At 38.4% G+C, this 20,773-nt stretch overlaps 1 protein-coding gene across 1 annotated transcript in view; it reads right to left on the minus strand.

Moving 5' to 3' along the window:
• CAPZA1 (capping actin protein of muscle Z-line subunit alpha 1) overlaps positions 1–20,773 on the minus strand; it is a 48,880-nt gene that overhangs the window by 23,924 nt on the left and 4,183 nt on the right. Inside the window, exon 2 of the mRNA XM_032881444.1 lies at positions 763–826. Within this exon, the coding sequence (XP_032737335.1) occupies positions 763–826 (64 nt within the window). The remainder of the gene's footprint in view (positions 1–762; positions 827–20,773) is intronic.

Genomic DNA, 20,773 nt, shown 5'->3' on the forward strand with positions numbered 1-20,773 from the left:
TTAAGTAAGTAGCTGTCTAATGTAAAACTGCAATTTCAAAATAAATGCTTGCGCAAATGAGCCAAGGTGCACAAAGAACTTTACGATGAATTTAACAACTTAAAATGGGATTGTAATGATCGATTTTATCATGAAGTTCGAGATGCCTCATCTACATTTTTCATTCTATATTATGTTAAGCCAGTGAGTAGCACAGAAGGTTATAAATGTATTGGAAAAGTGGTTCCCAAACTGGCTATGACTCAGAATCACCTAGGAGAACCTGATAAAACAGATTACCCAATTCTACCTCAGATTTAATGAAAGAGAAATCCTAAGAGGAAAGTAACGCTGGAAGCTGTATATGTGACAAGCCACCCAGACGCAATGAGTTCAGCCCCAATGGTTTTAGAACGTGTCCCGTATGCATTATGGGCATGTCTTGAGTGAAAGCACTGAAGAAGCTTAAGCTACGATTTATAATGATAAAAGACTATGAAAACAATTTAATATTGCTTCACTACTTAATCAGTATTAAACTACTTTAGATCTTTTCTCACATAAGATAGGTAACCTCAATTATGGGTTAAGAATTTGCTTTTGACTCAGAGCTGGGTGAGAATCCTTGCTCTGACACTTGACTAGCTAGGTGACAATGGATAAGTTACTTTCACCTATTTGAATCTTGACTTCCTTAGCTATAGCTATAATGTGCTGTAAGGATTAAAAGAGATAGCTTATATGTAATTAAGGAGAGCTTAAAATATACTAATATTTACTCACCATTGAACACTTCATTAAATTCCCCTGGGGGTGCATGAGTGATGAATTTAGCAGCTATGCGCACCTAAAAAGATATAAAATGAGACTAATATATAAAAGAATATAACAGATTACAAAAATTTCATCACATTCCTTGAAATAACACTTCCTATTTAAACCTTTACTGTTTAGGAGAAAAAAATTTTTTTTTCACAAAATATCCCAAAACTTTTAGCATCAATATAACTTAGTCCTGATTTAGGGATATCTATGCTGCTTTAAGTTTTATTTTTCTTTAAAAAGCTGAATAATCAGTTTTTGGTCAAAATATACTACAGTTAGAGCTTTGTGCAGTTGGCAGTATCAAAGCCAACGAGGATTATCCGAGCACAATTATTGCTAATTTAAAAATTTCCTCCAAATACACCACAGTCACAAAAAGAGAAATCTATGATCCTAATCTCTTATAAACATTTAAACAAAACTAAATAAATTAGTAAACTGGTAGGATACCAAATTGTGTTTATGGTGTTTACAGCCATGCAGAATGGTTCAATACCAATAAATCAGTATAAAGGAGCAAACCCTTGTGATTCTCTTAACTCATGCTGGGAAAAAAAGACAAAATTCAACACTCAAATATCATAAAACCACAGAACTACTAATTTGGGGTAGGAATAAACTTCTTAAACTTGAAAAAGGATTATCTACCAAAATTCTACAGCATACCTAATAATGATGCAACAATGCAAGCAGTGTCCCCTAATTTTAAAAATAAGACAAAATGACATCACCTAAACTATTAAACACCATTAAAGGTCTTAAAGAATACTACAGACAAAATTTCTTCCGTTCTTCCTTCTAACTCCCTCTCCTGCTCCCTACTGCCATTCTACTTTTCTGGATCTCCTATTAGAGACGGATGTTGAAATCATAGAATCTGATCTGTATATCACATTTTTTTTCTCCTAGATTTTTATCTTCTATTGTTATGTTATATACTTTATTTGGGGAGAAGGCCTCAGAGCTCCATTTTTCAGTTCACTAAAATGCTCTTCAGTTAAGTCTACTTTGCTATTCAGATAATTATTTTAACTGTCCTATTTTAAATTTCCACAACTTTTATTTTTTTGTGTGTAATAATCTCTTGAGTCTCCTTGAGGGTATTACTTTTTTTTTAAACTATACTGACTTTAAAGTCTTGTTCTATGGACTGTCTCCTAAGAATTTAGATCTGCTTTTTGCTTGAGTTTGGTGATTTTCTTCCATAGTATTGGTTTTCCAGAAATATTTGGTGTTCCTCCTTGAATTTAATTTAGCTTACCTGTTCTGTTTACCTGCAGTTTGTCTCCAGTGATTACAGGGGAGGGAAAAAGTAGACTTGCTGCTGGGTATGAGCAGTGGGTATGAGCAGATTAATTTCTGAGGGTGCCTCATAAGGGCCAGAGGTACTACCCCGCCTCTCTGCTCTCAATGCTCATTCTCATGCTATATTCTGAGGACAAATGGATTTCTGTCTGCAGTTCAGGCCAAATGGGAGAGAAAAGAGGAGCCAAGTGGTAGAGTTAGCTTACAGAAAAGTTCCCCAATCAATCTACACTAAGATTCTTTTGAATCTTTTCTTTCTTGCTCCTTAAATAAAGTTCCTCCATGGGGCGCCTGTGTGGCTCAGACATTAAGCATCTGCCTTTGGCTCAGGTCATGATCACAGTGTCCTGGGGACTGAGCCCTGCATCAGGCTTCCTGCTCTGCGGGGAAGCCTGCTTCTCCCTTTCCACTCCCCCTACTTCGGTTCCTCTCCTGCTGTCTCTCTCTCTCTCTCTCTGTTAAATAAATAAATGATCTTTAAAAAAAAAAAAGATTTTTTTAAAGATATTATTTATTTATTTCACAGACAGAGATCACAAGTTAGACAAAGATCACAAGTAGGCAGAGAGGCAGGCAGAGAGAGAGAGGAGGAAGCAGGCTCCCCACTGAGCAGAGAGCCCGATATGGGGCTTGATCCCAGGACCCTGGGATCATGACCCAAGCCGAAGGCAGAGGCTTTAACCCACTAAGCCACCCAGGTGCCCCCCCCAAATTTTTTAAAATAAAGTTCCTCCAAATGACTCCTACTTCCATAACAGTTTTCTTTAATGTACTTTGGGTTATAATTTCTTCTCATCTTACTTCTCACCACTATGAATTTACCATTCTGCTTTCTTTCTATGAAGAACTGCTAAAAAGTTTTGGTCCAATGATGGCACTCCCACTTTTTAAAAGTTACTAGTTCATTTCTCCTCTCATTCGATTTTCCCCCACTCTTTCCATTCTAATAAGATTTGGCATATAAATGAAGCAAGATGGGATTGGGAGGGAGATAAACCATAAGTGACTCTTAATCTCACAAAACAAACTGAGGGTTGCTGGGGGAAGGGGGTTTGGGAGAGGGGGGGTGGGGTTATTATGGACACTGGGGAGGGTATGTGCTATGATGAGTGCGGTGAAGTGTGTAAACCTGGCGATTCACAGACCTGTACCCCTGGGGAAAAAATATATTATATGTTTATAAAAAATAAAATAAAAAAAAAAAAAAAAGAAAAAAAGATTTGGCATAAACTGTGAGGTGAAACCATGTGCTCAGTCTGCCATATAATTTAATCTCTTAACTCTCATCAAGTCAAATGTGAAATACAAAGAATGTACAAACCCATTTAAAAGAAAAAATAATGTGGAGTATCATTTGGCATTTTAAATATATAATTATGATGTTAGCAATAATAGGACTGACCTCAAATAAGTCTCAGTATAATTCTAACACACTATGACAGAAAAAATGATGAAAATTCCCTAATTTTTGATGTGATAATGAGTATGAAGATGATTCAATCCACTGATGAGAGGCAAAGAGGAACATGATATATCTACCAAAAAACTAAGCCCTACTTTCCAAATAGGCATCCTCTGTTGACCTCTTAATTTCCTTCAAACAATTTATTATTTTTTAAAGATTTTATTTATTTATTTGACAGAGAGAGACACAGCCAGAGAGGGAACACAAGCAGGGGAAGAGGGAGAAGCAGGCTCCCTGTGGAGCAGGGAGCTCAATGTGGGCTTGATTCCAGGACCCTGGGATCATGACCTGAGCCAAAGGCAGCTGCTTAATGACTGAGCCACACAAGCGCCCCTCCTTCACACAATTTAAATTTTTTGTTGACCCAATCAAATTAAGGCTACCATCAAAGTCAAACCATTCTTAAGCAGGAAAAAGAATTTCAGGAGTCTTGAAAATAAGGCTGGGAACTGAGAAGAAAATAAGAAAAAGACAAAAAACACTTTACAACTTTAGGTTTATACAGAAGAGATCTTATATGACTACACTCTTATTCTAAGAATAAAAGAAAAGCTGTCCCATGGACAAACTTATTTCTTCATCAAGAAAGGTCTACTGATTGTGGAACAAGGCAGACCAGAAACCTGGATTCTAATTACTAGCTGTGTCAGTCCATTAACTAACTGGATTTGTGATTCTAGAAACACTAGAATCTAACTAACCTTTTTTTGGTCCTGAATTGCCTCATTATAATCCAACTCCTAAAAGAGATGAGAATATCTGCAAAATTTCTTTGAGCTATAAAACTCTACCTGATTTTTTAAGACTTAGAAAACAAAACCTGTATGTGTATGGAAGCAGAGGCAAGGAATCCACACCACACACCTTAAAATATTCTATGTACATAAAATTTGAGAACCCTGTCAGGACAGGGTAATTACAGATAATGTATTATTTTTCTGGGATGAAAACTGATGGAGATTAAGAAGAAATACTCCATAAAGCTCTTACATTAACTAACAATAAAAAGAGCAGCTCTAACTAGGAAATAAGAAATGTTGCTCGACTCATGAAAATTACACTACACAGGACTAACAGTTCCCATATGGATTGCCAACTGTGTATATTTGCATTGGCCTGTGCAGTTAATCATATTTCTGTCCTCATCAACTGTTGGTGTCAATCACTCATTTAAGAAATTAGTAAACCTACTTTGACAGCAAACTATTTTGTAGTCTATTTGTGGCAAATCTGCTGAGTGGCTGTGGTCTATCCCACGTCTGTCCAGGTGCTTTCCCCATAACCCTCACATAGTTGTGAAACTCCCTTCAGTCAAGAAAATTGAAGTGTGTGTAGTTCAAGAACCTGACACATACACAGCAAGTAGTAAAGACCACAGTGAGGCACCAAGAAGATGTAATCAGCTCTAATGCATGTAAGGAGGGGTGGGGTAGCCTTTAAATACAGTGACGTATGAGCTGGACTGAAGGATGAATAATATCAAGGAGGGCATTCCAGTCAGAGGAAACAATATGTATAAACTAAGACAACACTGTACAAAAAAATGAATGTAAATATTTAAAAGATTTGCAAAATGTAAAACAGTTCTACTTTTCCCACTACTTTTTGTTTTGTTTTGGAAAATAGTTTTTTTCCCCCCAGAACAAAATACCGATCATTTATATTAACATGTAATAATTATGTTTTTAAATGAACTAATGCTTTAAAAATCTCTTAAGTTTTGGGGCGCCTGGGTGGCTCAGTGGGTTAAAGCCTCTGCCTTCGGCTCAGGTCATGATCCCGGGGTCCTGGGATCAAGCCCCGCATCGGGCTCTCTGCTTAGCAGGGAGCCTGCTTCCTCCTCTCTCTCTCTCTCTGCCTGCCTCTCTACTTGTGATCTCTGTCTACCAAATAAATAAATAAAATCTTTAAAAAAAAATTAAAAACTTATAAAAAAACCCTCTTAAGTTTTGATATTTAGTAAATAGATATAAGCTATATAAATAAAAACTTGATTCCTAAGAGTGCAAAGGGGTCCTGGGAGCAAAAAAAGTCTGAGAAGTGTTCTATCTGTTAACACAGGTTGATGTTTATCATCTGCTGTTGAGTGAAAAAGTTCACACAATGGTGTATTCCTGTTTTATTAAGAGTAAATATATTCACCTACAACTGTAGCTACTAATTTTAATTAGGACTTCCTCTGGTATTACAAGATATTTTTCTTTTCTTTTTGGGCTTATCTCCATATTCAAAAAGCTGTACAAGGAATATAAATTACTTGTATGATTAAGAGAACTTTTTTCCTGGAAGTTAATACTTCTTACTCCCCTTTATCTATTTCACCCATTACTTCATTACTTGTACATTAAAGATAATTTTTAAATTTTTAAAAATCCAAAGAGGAGCATGCCAACATCTCCCATCCAATAAATTAATTTTTTTTAAAGATGAAAGAGGAGCACCTAACTGGCTCAGTCAGTAGAGCATGAGACTCTTTATCTTGGGGTTGTGAATTCGAACCCCACGCTGGGTATGAGATAAAGTCTTTAAAAAAAAAAAAGATGAAAGAGGACATAAACAAGATAAAGGCTTTGGAGTGACATCAAAACTGAAAGCAATGGGTCAAGGAAGCTATAGGTCAAGGAAGCTGAAGGACAGGATAACATGAGGCTGGTAAAATGCTGAAAGCAACAAGGAAGGCTTTTCAAAGTCATATTTTGCATAGGCTTTTTGACCAGGAGCTTAGCCTTATTCACTTCGTAGCTGCACAGTGCGTAATGCTCGAAAGTACAGGATAGTTAACTGGTAAAATGAAGGGATGATGTTGAAAGAGAAAAGTAAACTAAAAGCTTGCTTCCATTTTCTAAAGAAAAAAAAAAACCACAAAGTGCACAAAAGTCAGAGAAGGAGGAATATCGAGTTAGTAGTATCTGAATTCAGGCTTAAGTGCTGAAGAATTATAATTAAAGTGCTGGGAAAAAAAGTGATCCCCATAAATCTGAGAATATCAAGAATAGGAAAAATGGGGGCACCCAGGTGGCTTAAATGGTTAAACGTCTGCCTTTGGCTCAGGTCATGATCTCCAAATCCTGGGATCCAGCCCCATGCCAGGCTCCCAGCTCAGCAGGCAGTCTGCTTCTCCTTCCTCCTCTGCCTCTCCCCACACACTCCCCCCCTCCGCCCCGTGCTCTGTCTCTCTCTCTCTCTCTAATGAATATGTAAAATCTTAAAGAAAATAAAATAGGAAAAATGTCCAATTATAGAAATGAAAACACCCCCACTTTTAAATGAAAGCTGGTGAGAGGTGGAGACATATATGCAACAGCAAGGGTGAAATTCTAAATGAATGGTTAAAAAGAATGTAGTCATCATTAAATGCCAAAGGTGGATCCCAAAAACACTGTCATGGTCAATACCCATGTGATTTTCTGAGAGTTATTTAAAAAAAGTGGGCTACGTAGTATCAGGTAAGTCTTAGAATTTGCCAGTCTTTGACAACAGACTCTGAAGTGGCAAGGTGATTTCTCACTGTAACAATACCATAAAAATACCTTGAAACAGTAGTTGAAATCTTAATGCTACATTTATATATTCTCTATAAAAATATAAAATCTGCTCCATGGTCTCCAAGGCCCTTCAATATTTGGTTCCCTCACCCCATCTCCTACTGTCCAGCTCTGAGACCTTACAGCTAGCTACACTACTGCCTCAGGATGATTACATTTCTTGTCCCTTTTGCCAGAAATACTCTTCTGTCAGAGCATCACTCTTCATTCAAATCTCTGTTCAAATGTCACCTTCTGGGGTGCCTGGATGGCTCAGGGGTTAAGTGTCTGCTTTTGGCTCAGGTCTTAATCCCAGAGTCCTGGGATCAAGCCCCAAACTGGGCTCCCTGCTTAGCCGAACCCTGCTTCTCCCTCTCCGACTCCCCATGCTTGTGTTTCCTCTCTCGCTGTGTCGGTCTCTCAGATAAATAAATAGAATCTTAAAAAAAAAAAAGTCACCTTCTGATTTCCTGACTCCTATATACAAATTAGCCATGATACTTTCTGCACCCTTCACAACTGTAGCCCATTTACCTGCTTGTTCTTCAATAAACTTATTACCACTACAAGGACATCTCGTGGGCTCAGTCAGTTAAGCGTCCAACTCTGGATCTCAGCTCAGGTCATGATCTTAGGGCTGTGAGATCAAGCCCCGTGTAGGGCTCTGTGCTGGGTGTGGAGCCTGCTTAAGATTCTCTCTTTTGTCTCTGCTTCCCTTCCCCCTCCCTCACTCTAGAAAAAGAAAAAAAAAGAACTATCCTAATGTTTCTTTCTCAATACCCCCAAAAGCATTCCAAGAACACAGAGCAAACTGCTAATGTAAACTGCCAGGAAACTACTAATGTAAAAGGCCAGACAGTAAACATTTTAGAGCTATGTGGGGCACATGGTCTTGGTCCCAACTGTAAACAAATGAGCACAGTATGTTCAAATAAGTTTTACTCATTTTTAACTGAGGTACTACTGGGAAATAAAGTTATAAGATATTTAAAGTGTAAGATGCGATTTAATAAATGTATATATTGTAAAGGATTATTGCCACTGAGCTAAATTTTTAAGAAAATTTATTTATTCATTTGAGAGAGAGAGCAAATATAAGCAAGAGGAGCAGCAGGCAGAGGGTGAGGGAGAAGTGCCCCCCCCCCCCCGCCCCGCCGCCAAAAGAGCAGGCCTGCTGATCCTAGGACTCAGAGATCAGAACCCAAGCTGAAGGCAGATGCCCAACCAACCAAGACACCCAGGTGGCCTGCTAATTATTTTTTTAAAGATTTTATGTATTTATTTGACAGAGAGAGAGAGAATGAGTAAGAGAGCACACGCAGGGGGAGTGGTAGAGGGAGAGGGAGAAGCAGACTCCCCACCAAGCAGGAAGGCGGACCCTGGACTCTGTATCAGGACCCCAGGATCATGATCAGATGCTTAACAGACTGAGCCACCCAGCTACCTCCACCTCCACTGAGCTAATGAGAACATTATTTTGGATACTCTAATTTATATTTCATGTAATTTTCCCATGTCATGAAATATTCTTCTTCTGGTTTTTCCCCCTAAACATTCAGAAAACATTAGCGTGTAGTCTATATAAAAACATGTAGTGGATCAGACTGGCCAAGCCCTGGCACAGAACGTAAAAAACTCATCATGTTTGTTCCTTGCTGTATATCCAGAACTGAGACCTGGCACATGCTAGGAATGTAAATGAATGACTACTATTTTATTGTTTACAAAACTCTTTCATAACCAGCTTCTCTTCTGATCTTAAAACAGCTTGTTTAAGAAGGCAGGCAAGAGACACTTATCCCCACTATAAAAGGAACAGGTTCAGAGTTTAAGTGCCTTATCCGAGGTCACATACCTATACAGAGGTGGACATACAAATGGACAATCAACTGTACTACGCAGTAGTAACAGGTATTAAAATTCAGAAGGATTGTTTTTAGCATGGTATCACATGGATTTAGCCTAGTCCTTTTAGAATTTTTTTTTTTTTAAGTCAGGAAATGAGTCAGAGCCTTGCTTATAAAAGCTGTAGTTGAAATAAAGTTAGGAGGGATAAATACAATGATAAAAAATAACTCTAAGGGGCGCCTGGGTGGCTCAGTGGGTTAAAGCCTCTGCCTTCAGCTCGGGTCACGGTCCCAGGGTCCTGGGATCGAGCCCCGCATCGGGCTCTCTGCTCAGCAGGGAGCCTGCTTCCTCCTCTCTTTCTGCCTCTCTTCCTACTTGTGATCTCTCTCTCTCTCTCTCTGTCAAATAAATAAAATCCTTAAAAATAAATAAAATAAAAAATCTTTAAAAAAAAATAAATAACTCTAAAAGTCAGTATTATCTAGGGCACCTGCGTAGCTCAGTTGGCTAAGTGACTGCCTTTGGCTCAGGTCATGATCCTAGAGTCCCGGGATTGAGTCCCGCATCAGGCTCCCTGCTTGGCAGGGAGTCTTGCTTCTCCCTCTGACCCTCCCTCTTCTCATGCTCTCTCTCTTCCTCATTCTCCCTCTCAAATAAATAAATAAATAAATAAAATCTCTAAAAAAAAATCAGTATTATCTAGCTTTAAAACTTGGTCAAAATTAATGAGATGAAGGGCACCTGGCTGACTCAGTCCGTTAAGCACCTGCCTTCAGGTTAGGTCATGATCCCAGGGTCCTAGGACAGAGTCCCACTTTGGGCTCCCTGCTCAACAGGGAGTCTGCTTTTCCCTCTACCCCTCCCCACTGCTTGTGATCACTCATTCTCTTTCAAATAAATAAATAAATAAAAACAAGATGAAATTTGGTAGAGGTAAACCAAATCAGTGGCAGAAGTAAAAAGGGAAAGTGAAATGGCTAAGTAGTTAGAGATCGCAAAAATATTTTGGGGGGCAATGCAAATGAGGGATGACACTTTCATTTTTTTTTAATATTTTTATTTTATTATTTATTTGACAGAGTCATAAGTAGGCAGAGAGGCAGGCTCCCGAGGGGCAGAGAGCCCGATGTGGGGCTTGATCCCAGGATCCTGAGGCTTTAACCCACTGAGCCACCCAGGTGTCCCGAGGGATGACACTTCTAAAAACAGTGATTTAATCAATCATTTGTAAGACTGGGGTAGGGGAAGAAAAGTTGAAAGCAGGTATATCAGGGCTCCTGGGTGGCTCAGCTAGTTAAGCATCTGCCTTCTGCTCAGGTCATGATTCCAGGATCCCGGGATCGAGCCCTGCATCAGGCTCTCAGCTTAGTAGGGAACCTGCTTCTCCTTCTCCCTCTGCTTGTGCTCTCCCACTCACTCACTCTCTCTCTCTCAAATAAATAAAATTGATTTTTTTAAAAAAAGCATATATCCTATAGAGGGGAGGCATGTCATCCCCAGCCTAGGAGAGAATCACTGTTATGGAGGTTCTGGTGGAACAAAAACTTAACTGCTGCTTTAAAAAACAAACCAAAAACAAGGCTTTTAAAATAAATTCCTGTTCCATAAAGTAATAGTTTCACTGCACATAGCAGTCATCTGCAGTGAAGGATATAACTCCGCATATATTTTATTTTGTACAATATTTTAACTAATTTCTACACCCAGTGGAGGGGCTCAAACCTACAAGCTGAAGATTAGTAGTCACACAATCCACCAACTGAGCCAACCAGGAGTCCCTCCATGTACACTTTTTTAAAAAGTTTAAAAAAAATATTTATTTTTATTTATGTTTTTAGAGTGGGGCAGGGGCAGAAGAAAAAGGAAAGAGATTCTTAAGCAGGCTCAGTCTCACAACCCCAAGATGATGACCTGAAGTCAAGAGTCACACAGACTCTTGAGTCACCACAGACTGAGCCAGCCAGGTGCCTGCATATGTATTTTGAAGAGAGAATAACTCAAGTCTCACACACAATTCCATCCCTTCATATACTTAAATACTGCAATAATGTTAATTTCACGGAATCCAGTGTACTATGTTTCTAACCTAAAAAGGGAGAATTTAGACTCTGTAAGTATCAGAGATAAGTTTTCCTAGATTTTCCTAGAGATAAGTTTTCCTCCCATTCTTATCTTTTCACCTCTCCAAAAGGGGGAAATAAAGAAAATACCTAATCCTTGCAAGATTCAAAATTTCATTATTACTAATACCTGTACTGAAAGTTTAAACATCAAACCGATTAATATATCTTATTGTTACCCCAGAAACTGCTAATTTTGTTAATTTTCAAATACTATAGTAAGAAGCTTTAGAAAATATATTAAAAGACACTTAGAAAATTTATAAAACTTGGGTTTTTAGCTTATTAAATAATCTTTTAATAACAGATCCACATATTTCAACAGTATACCTTCATAACTGATTTAAAAATGATTTTCTTGACGATCACATAAAACAGGACTAGAGTATTTAACAACTGCAGCTCTGTTTGAATGTTACTGGATAATTCTGTACAGGCAAGGAAGAAATTTCCCCTAGATAATAGCCCCATTCTATTACCAGGAAGGCCCAGGCCCGTTTATACTGCCCAAACTTTGAATACTTCAGGAGCCAAATCTCTGCCAGCTTGTTTCTCTTTTTGGTGTCTACCAAAACCTTGACCTCCCTCATTAGACTACTGTGTGTATTAAAGACTTTGCTTCTGGGATTGACTTACACTATCCTTGAAAGTTTTGCTTCTCCACTTATCTTTGCCCGTCTAAACCCTTCCTATCTTTAAAGGTTGGGTTCTTCTGTTTCTTTCCAAGAAGTACTCCAAGTACTTACAATTTCAAGAATCCTCTACCATACTATACCATACTTTGCTTGAACATTTATTATAGCACCCAAAATATAACTGCTATGATAATTAGTTCTATAGATACTATTCTGTCCCCCAAAACTAAAGTTTTCTTTGAAAACTGCCTTGCTTTCCTTTTCTGTACTATACAAAGTCCAACAAAAAGCACATAGAAGGCAATTACTAAATGTTTACAAAAATTCTTCCGAATAACAGGATACTATGAAAGTCTTCTTAGCTTTTCAAATTACTATGGGATACTACGGTAAACTGGAAAGATACAGGCTCTGGAGTTGGAGAGAGACCTGGATTTGAAAGTCAGTCACTTAATGTCTTTAAATCATATCCTTACCCTAAAGCGGGATAGTATCTACTTTCAATTGTTATGAAATTTAAAAAGATAATAATATTTGTTGTGAGCAGAATATTTAATACATGGGGCACCTGGCTGGCTCAGTTGGTGGAGCATGCAACTCTTGATTTTGGGGTTGTGGGTTTAAGCCCTATGTCAGGTGTAGAGATTACTTAAAAATAAAATCTTAAAAAAAATAAAATAGGCACAATAAATGTCAGCTATTGTTAACTGGTCCTAGCCAGACAAATTGCTGCTTCAAATTACTAAACTGAACAAACTCTTCAAATTATTAAGAAAACACTTTCTCTTTTCTAGAAATTCTTTGGATCCTAGTCACCTTATATTCCCCATCATTAGTCTTTTTCAAAAACTATAAACATCAGCAAACTTTTTACTGACCAAAAATTCTCCAAAATGTCTCTGCTTCACTTCCCTTTAAAGTAGTAACACATCTTCCAAAGTTTACTTATGCTTTCAACTAGGCTAGACTTAAAAAAGAATAGTAACCAGTTGTACTTTTATTAATGTTTATTTTCCTTACTTTTATTCTACATCATTCCAGAAGTATTCAAGGATTAATAACTACATTTCTCCTCCTGAAAGAGATTTACCTTATTCTTATCCATTTAGGAGAGTAAGTTCTGTTTCTATGGAATTCAATGCTATTTCCTAAGACTTTTTTTTTTTTTTTCCCCCGTTTGAAGATATTTAGATGTTCTGTTTTCAGGCTTTACTTTTTTTTTTTTTTTTTTTTTAAGATTTTCTTTATTTGTTTGAGAAAGAGAGTGAGTGAACGAGAGAGCAGGAGCGTCCTCCGTTATTAACATCCCCACCAGAGTAGTTTGTTAGTTCATTTCATGAACTTACACTGATACATCATTATCATCCAAGGCCCAGGGTTTACATTAGGGTTCATTCTTTGTGTTTTACATTCTATGGATCTGGACAAATATATGACATGTATCTACCATTATAGTATCATAGAGAGTATTTTCATCATCTTAAAAATTCACTGTGCTCTGCCTACTCTTCCCTCCCTCCCCCTAGCATGGTACCTTTTTTTTTTAAAAAAAAAGATTTATTTGAAACAGTGAGAGAGTGAGAGCAGGAGCTGGGAGAGGGGAGTGTGATGCAGAGGGAGAAACAGACTCCCCACTGAGCAAGGAGCCCAATGGGAAGATCCATCCCAGGACCCTGGGATAATGACCTAAGCCAAAGGCAGGTGTTAACTGACTGAGCCATCCAGGTGCCCACTGGCCACCCCTCAATATTATTTTGACAAGAAAAAAAATTTTTTTAAACACACATTGCCTCGGGGTGCCTGGGTGGCTCAGTGGGTTAAAGCCTCTGCCCTCAGCTCAGGTCATGATCCCAGGGTCCTGGGATCAAGCCCCTCATCGGGCTCTCTGCTCAGCGAGGAGCCTGCTTCCTCCTCTCTCTCTGCCTGCTTCTCTGCCTGCTTGTGATCTCTGTCTGTCAAATAAATAAATGAAATCTTAAAAAAAAAATACATTGCCTCAATGTGGTTCAATTCTTCATCTGATTCTAAAGCTTTCAGTATATCAACAATAAACTGTCTGGGGCAATAATTTAATAGGCAGGTTCCAAGCTGATAACATGTATATATGATAGTATCAAAGCTGCAGAATTCCAGTTTCAGTGCCTTTATCAAATAAACAAAATCCCGGGGCGCCTGGGTGGCTCAGTGGGTTGAGCCTCTGCCTTCCGCTCAGGTCATGATCTCAGGGTCCTGGGATCGAGCCCCGCATCGGGCTCTCTGCTCAGCAGGGAGCCTGCTTCCTCCTCTCTCTCTGCCTGCCTCTCTGTCTACTTGTGATCTCTGTCTGTCAAATAAATAAATAAAATCTTTAAAAAAAAAAAAATAAACAAAATAAACAAAATCCCTCCTGGCTGAGGGTTCTCAGAGGCTAGTGAGAATTGAATTTGGGGCTGTAATGCTAGAAAAAAAATATATTCTCAGTGATCTCTAGACCAAATGGAATATTGGTTTCACTAAATAAAACTGTTAGCTGTTTTTTAAAAATTTCAAATAAATATTATTTTTCTAGTTTAGAACTAGAGACACTATAAAGACTCAGAATGTACTTAGAAATAAAAATTTAGCTATATACAGTTTATCATTATCAGTAAGGGCATGGCTTAAAAGCACAAAATATCTTTTTTTTTTTTTTTTTTTTTAAAGATTTTATTTAGGGGCACCTGGGTGGCTCAGTGCGTTAAGCCTCTGTCTTCAGCTCAGGTCATGATCCCAGGATCCTGGGATTGAGCCCCACATCAGGCTCTCTGCTCAGCAGGGAGCCTGCTTCCCCCCCTCTCTCTACCTGCCTCTCTGCCTACTTGTGATCTCTGTCAAATAAATAAATAAAATCGTTACAAAAAAAAAGATTTTATTTATTTGACAGAGAGAGAGATCACAAGTAGGCAGAGAAAGAGAGGGGGAAGCAGGCTCCCTGCTGAGCAGAGAGCCCAATGCGGGGCTCGATCCCAGGACCCTGAGATCATAACCTGAGCTGAAGGCAGAGGCTTAACCCACTGAGCCACCCAAGCGCCCCAAAAGCACAAAATGTTTTAAATTAGGATAGATACTATAAAAAACAAATGATGGCACGTCCATCATTTAAAAGCCATTTTAAAGTAGTTCTTAGAAACCGTTTTCTCTATAGCAACCAATTTTAAGTTTGTCAGATACAGACAATAGGTAGGGAAAGCAGGCAAGTTTGTCTTAAGTAGAACAATTTCATTCACTCATTCATTCATGGAAGATTTAATTGGCTTTATTAAATGATTCATGAATTGGGCAGCATTCCATCTAGCAAACAGAAAGGACCTCCCAACAATTTCATTTTTAAAACTCTATCAACTCTAAAGAATAATTGCTTGAAAATTTATTGAAGTAAGTACATAACATACATGGAAGTATCAAAGTCTCTCCTTGACCAAATGTTAGGCTCCTCTGAGCTCTCTCCTCAGCCAGGCCTTGATCTTGGCTCCATCCTATCTAGCACCTGCCTAACCCAGTCGTACCAAGAATCCTGTTGTAAGTCTAGTGAGAATTCCCCCACTTCTGATATCTGATCAAGCTCCTTATCCCCCACCTTTGAAGTATAAGTCCTCAATCTGCCTTTAACAAGAATCCTGTTAGAGCTGTTTAGCAAGAATCCCTCTACCCTTGATGTGTCCTCTTAGTAATTTTCTATCACTGACCCCCTTACTCTGCTTGATGGCTATAGCTCCCCAGTGTTTTTACCTTATTTGGAGCTGAGCTCTAGCTCTCTCCCCTAATACAAAAATACTGAATAAAGTCTTCTTATTTTAACAAGTGTCAGAATAATTTTTCTTTAACAGGGTCATTGTTGTATTTTATGTCACCTAGTATAACAGTATACAAACATGACATATTTAAGCATAAAACAAGAGACACAAAAAATCAGCTCTTGTCTATTTTATTTTCCCAACCATTCCCTTTTAACTTCTCTACGCACCAAGTTAGAAGGAAATTGTCCCTTCATTCTCATTCTGGACTCTAATATAAAACCTCAGAATGTTGATAAAAAGATTTCCAAGTATATGTCTTAAGTGTTCATTTAGAAGTTCAAAGTCAGTGGTAAGCCATAAGACACCAACTATTGAACAGAAAAAAAAAAAATTAAGTACTGGCTCAATCTCAGTGAACCCTTAAAAAATGTCTTACCTTAAATGCAAAATAGCACTGATATTCATATGGAAGGAGGTAAAATACCCTATTTATTTTTTTGAAGATTTTATTTATTTATTTGACACAGAGAGAGTGTGAGCGTGAGTATAAGCAGATGAGCAAGCAGAGTAGCAGGCAGAGGGAGAAGCAGTCTCCCTGCTCAGCAGGAAGCCCAACTTGGGGCTGGATCCCAGGACCCTGGGATCACGACCTGAGCAGAAGGCAGATGCTTAACTGAGCCACCCTGGTGCCCCAAGACCCTATTTGTTTTAATTAGAGGATCTAAGTGTCTAGATCAAGAACTGAGTAAGTAGGGGTGCCCGGGTGGCTCAGTGGGTTAAGCCTCTGCCTTCAGCTCAGGTCATGATCCTGGGGTTCTGGGATGGAGCCCTGTATCAGGCTCTCTGCTCAACAGGGAGCCTGCTTCCCTCTCTCTCTCTGCCTGCCTCTGCCTACTTGTGATCTGTCTCTCTCTGCCAAATAAATAAAAAATCTTAAAAAAAAAAAAAAAAGAACTGAGGAAGTAGGAAAGTCAGATATGTACTAATGAGTCAGATAAAAAGATAAAAATGAGTGAAAAGATCATGTAAGCAACCTGCTGCTTAGGAGGTGGGTTAAAATGTACACACTCTCACCATCTATTCTAGGTGACTGGGCAGACAGGTCAAAGATTCCAAGTGCCATATATACAATGGGCATCGTTTTGGAAACAGGAAGACCAAGTACGAAACTAGGGAAAAATCCACACTAAACACCTTGAGATGCAGATGCTGAGAGCAATGACCAAAGTCCAAAAGGGTAGCGTTCAGTGGTGAAAACCTCTGCTGCATGGAAACAAACGCTTCTGAAATTAAGATCTACTGCACAACTGGCATTTATGGCATTCTAACTCAAAGTTACATCTTTTTACCAATTTTAATTTTTCTTCAAAACCTTTGGGAGTTAGATGTGGTTTCACATGCTGGCTTTAACATTTAATTGCTTAGGTCTTTGTTTCTTCATTTGTAGATATAATACCTGCTCATATCTAGGATTGTTTTAAGAATCCAATGAGGTAACATGAGAGACTTACACATAGCAAATACTTAACTTTCTTTACCTAAGTAAATACCTATATATTACTGAATTTTGAATAAGATGTTTTCTTTAAAGTTCAGATTTCTGTGAAAGAATAGTGAATGGGGTGGGGAGGGTGCCTGGGGGGCTCAGTCAGTTAAGCGTCTGCCTTCCGCTCGCTCAAGTCATGATCCCAGGGTCCTGGGGTCAAGCACCCCATCAGACTCCCTGCTGAGCAGGGAGTCTTCTCCTTCTCTCTTTGCTCCCAAACCCCCAGTCATGTGCTCTCTCTCATTCTCAAATAAATAAATAAATAAATAAATAAATAAAATCATTTTTAAAAAAAGAAAAAAAGAATAGTGCAAGAGGCCAACGAATCCCCTTTTGCCTTAAGCTGATGGTTCTGAACTTTTTTGTTATATGTTAGGACACCCTGAAGAACTTTAAAAATACTGATGCTTAGGTTTCAACCACAGACATTCTGAGGTAACAGATATAGGGTAGAGCTTGGGCATCAAGATTTTTTTTTTTTAAAGACTGTATATAGTCAGCACCTTGGCTTTTTAAATCTTTTATACTTTATCACTGTTAGCAAAAGAATTTATACAAATAATAGCCCTCAGTAAAGATCTATCAATCATTTAAAAATAACTAATTCAAAGCCAAATTACTAGTACAAATACAGAGCACAGAACTTAAGAGGAAAGGGGAGATGAATACGGGCTGGGTTGGTGAAAGACTACTGTAAGGAAATGGAAGGTGGGTCTAAATTGAGCTCTCCAAAGTGCTTTAGATTGGGGGGTGGGGGGGAGAAGGAGGGCATTACAAATGAGGAAAGCGTAAGATTGACAAAAGGTACGGGGCGAAAACAGCCTCTTGTAAGCAGACCAGTCTCGCAGAAACAGAGGGTTTATTTGGAGATAATAAAAGAGAAGAGTAGAATAAGATGAGTCAGAAGGCAGTAAGTAGTTTTGCTAAGATCAAGTCTGGTTTTATTCTGTAGGTAATGGAGAAGTGCTGAAACTTTCCGAGTGGGAAGTTCCATTAATAAAATTAAACTGTTAGTAATATGGAAGTATTGGAATCCTTAATATGTCTTCATAAAACCTGGAAATCAGTCTGTCCTCTAAGAGTTATGAAATCAAGACAGATGCTATTATTGGTCAGATTCATTCATTCATTCAACAAATTATCTGACAGCATACTATTTGTCAAGCACTGTTTTAGGCAGTGGAGACTTACCAGTGTATGGTACTTGTGGACCTTACACTCAAATGGAGAAAGAACAGATAACATTAAATAAACTACATGGTATGAAAGCCGTTGATAAATGCTAAGGAATAAAAAATAAAGGAAGGTAAGGGGATAATAAAATGTTAGGATTTGGAAATATACAGAGTGACCAGAGAAGATTTCATTGAAAAGGTGACTTCTGATGAAAGAACTGAAGGAAGTAAGGACATAGAAGGAAGAGAACTCCAGCGCACAGAGGAAACTCAAAGACCCTTTTAGGCAAGAATGTGTGGCTAGAACAGGGAGGACCACTGGAAAATAGGTAGGAGATGAGGTCAGAGAGGTAGTGGTAAAGACACAGGGACTTGTAGTCAGAGTAGGAACTTTTATTCTGAAGAAGATGGGAAGCCATTGATTATGAGCAAAAAAGTGACATGTTCTGACTTATATTTTTCTAACCAGATTATTCTGAGTGCTGCACTGAAGATAGCCTGCGGCTGGTGAGGAGGCAAGAGTAGCAGCAGGGACATCAGAGAGAAGACAACTGCAATAACCTTGGTAAGCAATCACAGTGGCTTCTTCCATAGTATTTGGAATAAGGTGTGGTGAGAAACAGTCAAATTCTGGGCATATTTTGAAGGCAGAGCCTACAGGATTTGCTAATAGACTATATGTGGATTATGAAAGAAACAGGAGTCAAAGATGACATTAAACTTTTTGGCCTGAGCAACTCAAGAATGAAGATGTCTTTAAGAGGAGAAGGACTGCAGAAGCTGTGATACATAGAATTTTAATACTTGAAAATGTAGAGAGAAAAAAGAGGCTGGAGGCAAAGAGAACAATTAAGAATGTTGTTAAAATAACTTAAGCATCAGAAAAGGTCCTGAAGACTAAATGGAGAAGGAATGTGGATGGGCGGGATGTTAAGTAAAAAGTACATTTGTCAGCTTGTATATGCAAAGAATAGAAAAGGTATAGAAGAAACTGCTTAAGATTGGCTGCCTCTCAGGAACTAGATGGCTGGAAAACAGGGTGGGGAGACTTTTACTCATGCTCTGTCCTACATTTTAATTTTTTTTTTAAATTTTTTAAGACTTTATTTATTTGACAGAGAGAGATCACAGTAGGCAGAGAGGCAGGGAGAGAGAGAGGAGGAAGCAGGCTCCCTGCTGAGCAGAGAGCCCGATGCAGGGCTCCATCCCAGAACCCTGAGATCATGACCTGAGCCAAAGGCAGAGGCTTAACCCACTGAGCCACCCAGGCGCCCTTACATTTTAATTTTGAGCATGTGATTATAACTCATATACATAAAAAATAATTTTCTTAAAAATACTAATGGAAATGGAGGAACAGAATCTAATGACAGGAAGGAAGAACTTACAGAACTGGAATACTAACTGAACGTGAGAGAAGAAGGAAAAAGATGATGCCAAGGTACTGGGCCTCTGTGACTAAAAGCGAACAATGGTGGGATGAACTAACTGAAAGGCAAAGGGTGTCAGGAAGTTCTGAGGAAAGGAAAAGGGAAAACAACAGTTAAGTGCAAGTTAAAATTATCACCTAGTTCAGAAATCCTCAAGTAGTTAAAAGGTCTTCAGTATCATGACTAATTTCTCCTATCCAGGGTTTTTATTTTCAGGAGCCAATTCATAGAAGAACTTGAACTTCCTTTTTTTTTTTTGGCATATGAGAAAATGAGAGAAATTCGTGAGTAGAAAAGCACAAATGATACCTATTTTATAGCGTGTGCTTTTCTGAGCTCCAAAGGAAAGAACTTAAAGTGAATGAAGGAAATACTTTTATTAGGGGTTCTGCAAGGCTAGATGTATATATTCATTGTCATATGGGAATGTATAAGGCTTTGCAGTTTTATGGTATTTACTAGGAGAAATGTTCCTGGAGGGATCTAAGGTTCCCAGCAGTGGCATGGCAGATCACCAGTATTAGTAGCAGATGCTCAGGAACAATGAATGTCCAAAGAAGAACCCAGAGTGTGAGACACATTCCAGAACCCGAGAAATACCTAGAGAAATACCCCAGAAATAACTGGGGACGGGGGAAGGGAAAGGGAGCATGTGCTGAGGAAATATGAGAATGAAGGAAAGTGTGACTGATTGGTCTTCTTATAAATAAACTGTGCTTCAATTTTGTACCTGGTGCTATGCTAGGCACTAAATAAAAAGATACAGTTTCAGTTACCAAAGAACTAAGTTTCTTTATCAGGCAAATGTGCAAAAGCAGACAATGAAAGAAACTCCTGAAACATTTTAATGTTCCGATTTTTAAAAGACTGTTCTTAGTAGAGTTTGCAAAGGTTCATTAAACTTTGTTGGGTTACTTTGATTCAATTCTTTTTACCTATTTTACAGGAAAACTGAGACCCACAGAGGTTAAGTGATGTTTCCAAAATCACTGTGGTAGCTAAAAGCTCACCAGAGAGAGGCCAAATCTCCTGACACTCAGAATCATTCTTTCCTACTACATCACAATATTTCATTGATAATTCATTAATGGACACCTCTACTCTGGTTTTTCATTCACAGTTACATGGGAAAAACAGTAAAGTGAAAAATGCACAGCTTCTGATTC

This window comes from Lontra canadensis, unplaced genomic scaffold, assembly GCF_010015895.1.
Source record: "Lontra canadensis isolate GAN:19392208 unplaced genomic scaffold, GSC_riverotter_1.0 scaffold75, whole genome shotgun sequence".
NCBI classification, from domain to species: domain Eukaryota; kingdom Metazoa; phylum Chordata; class Mammalia; order Carnivora; family Mustelidae; genus Lontra; species Lontra canadensis.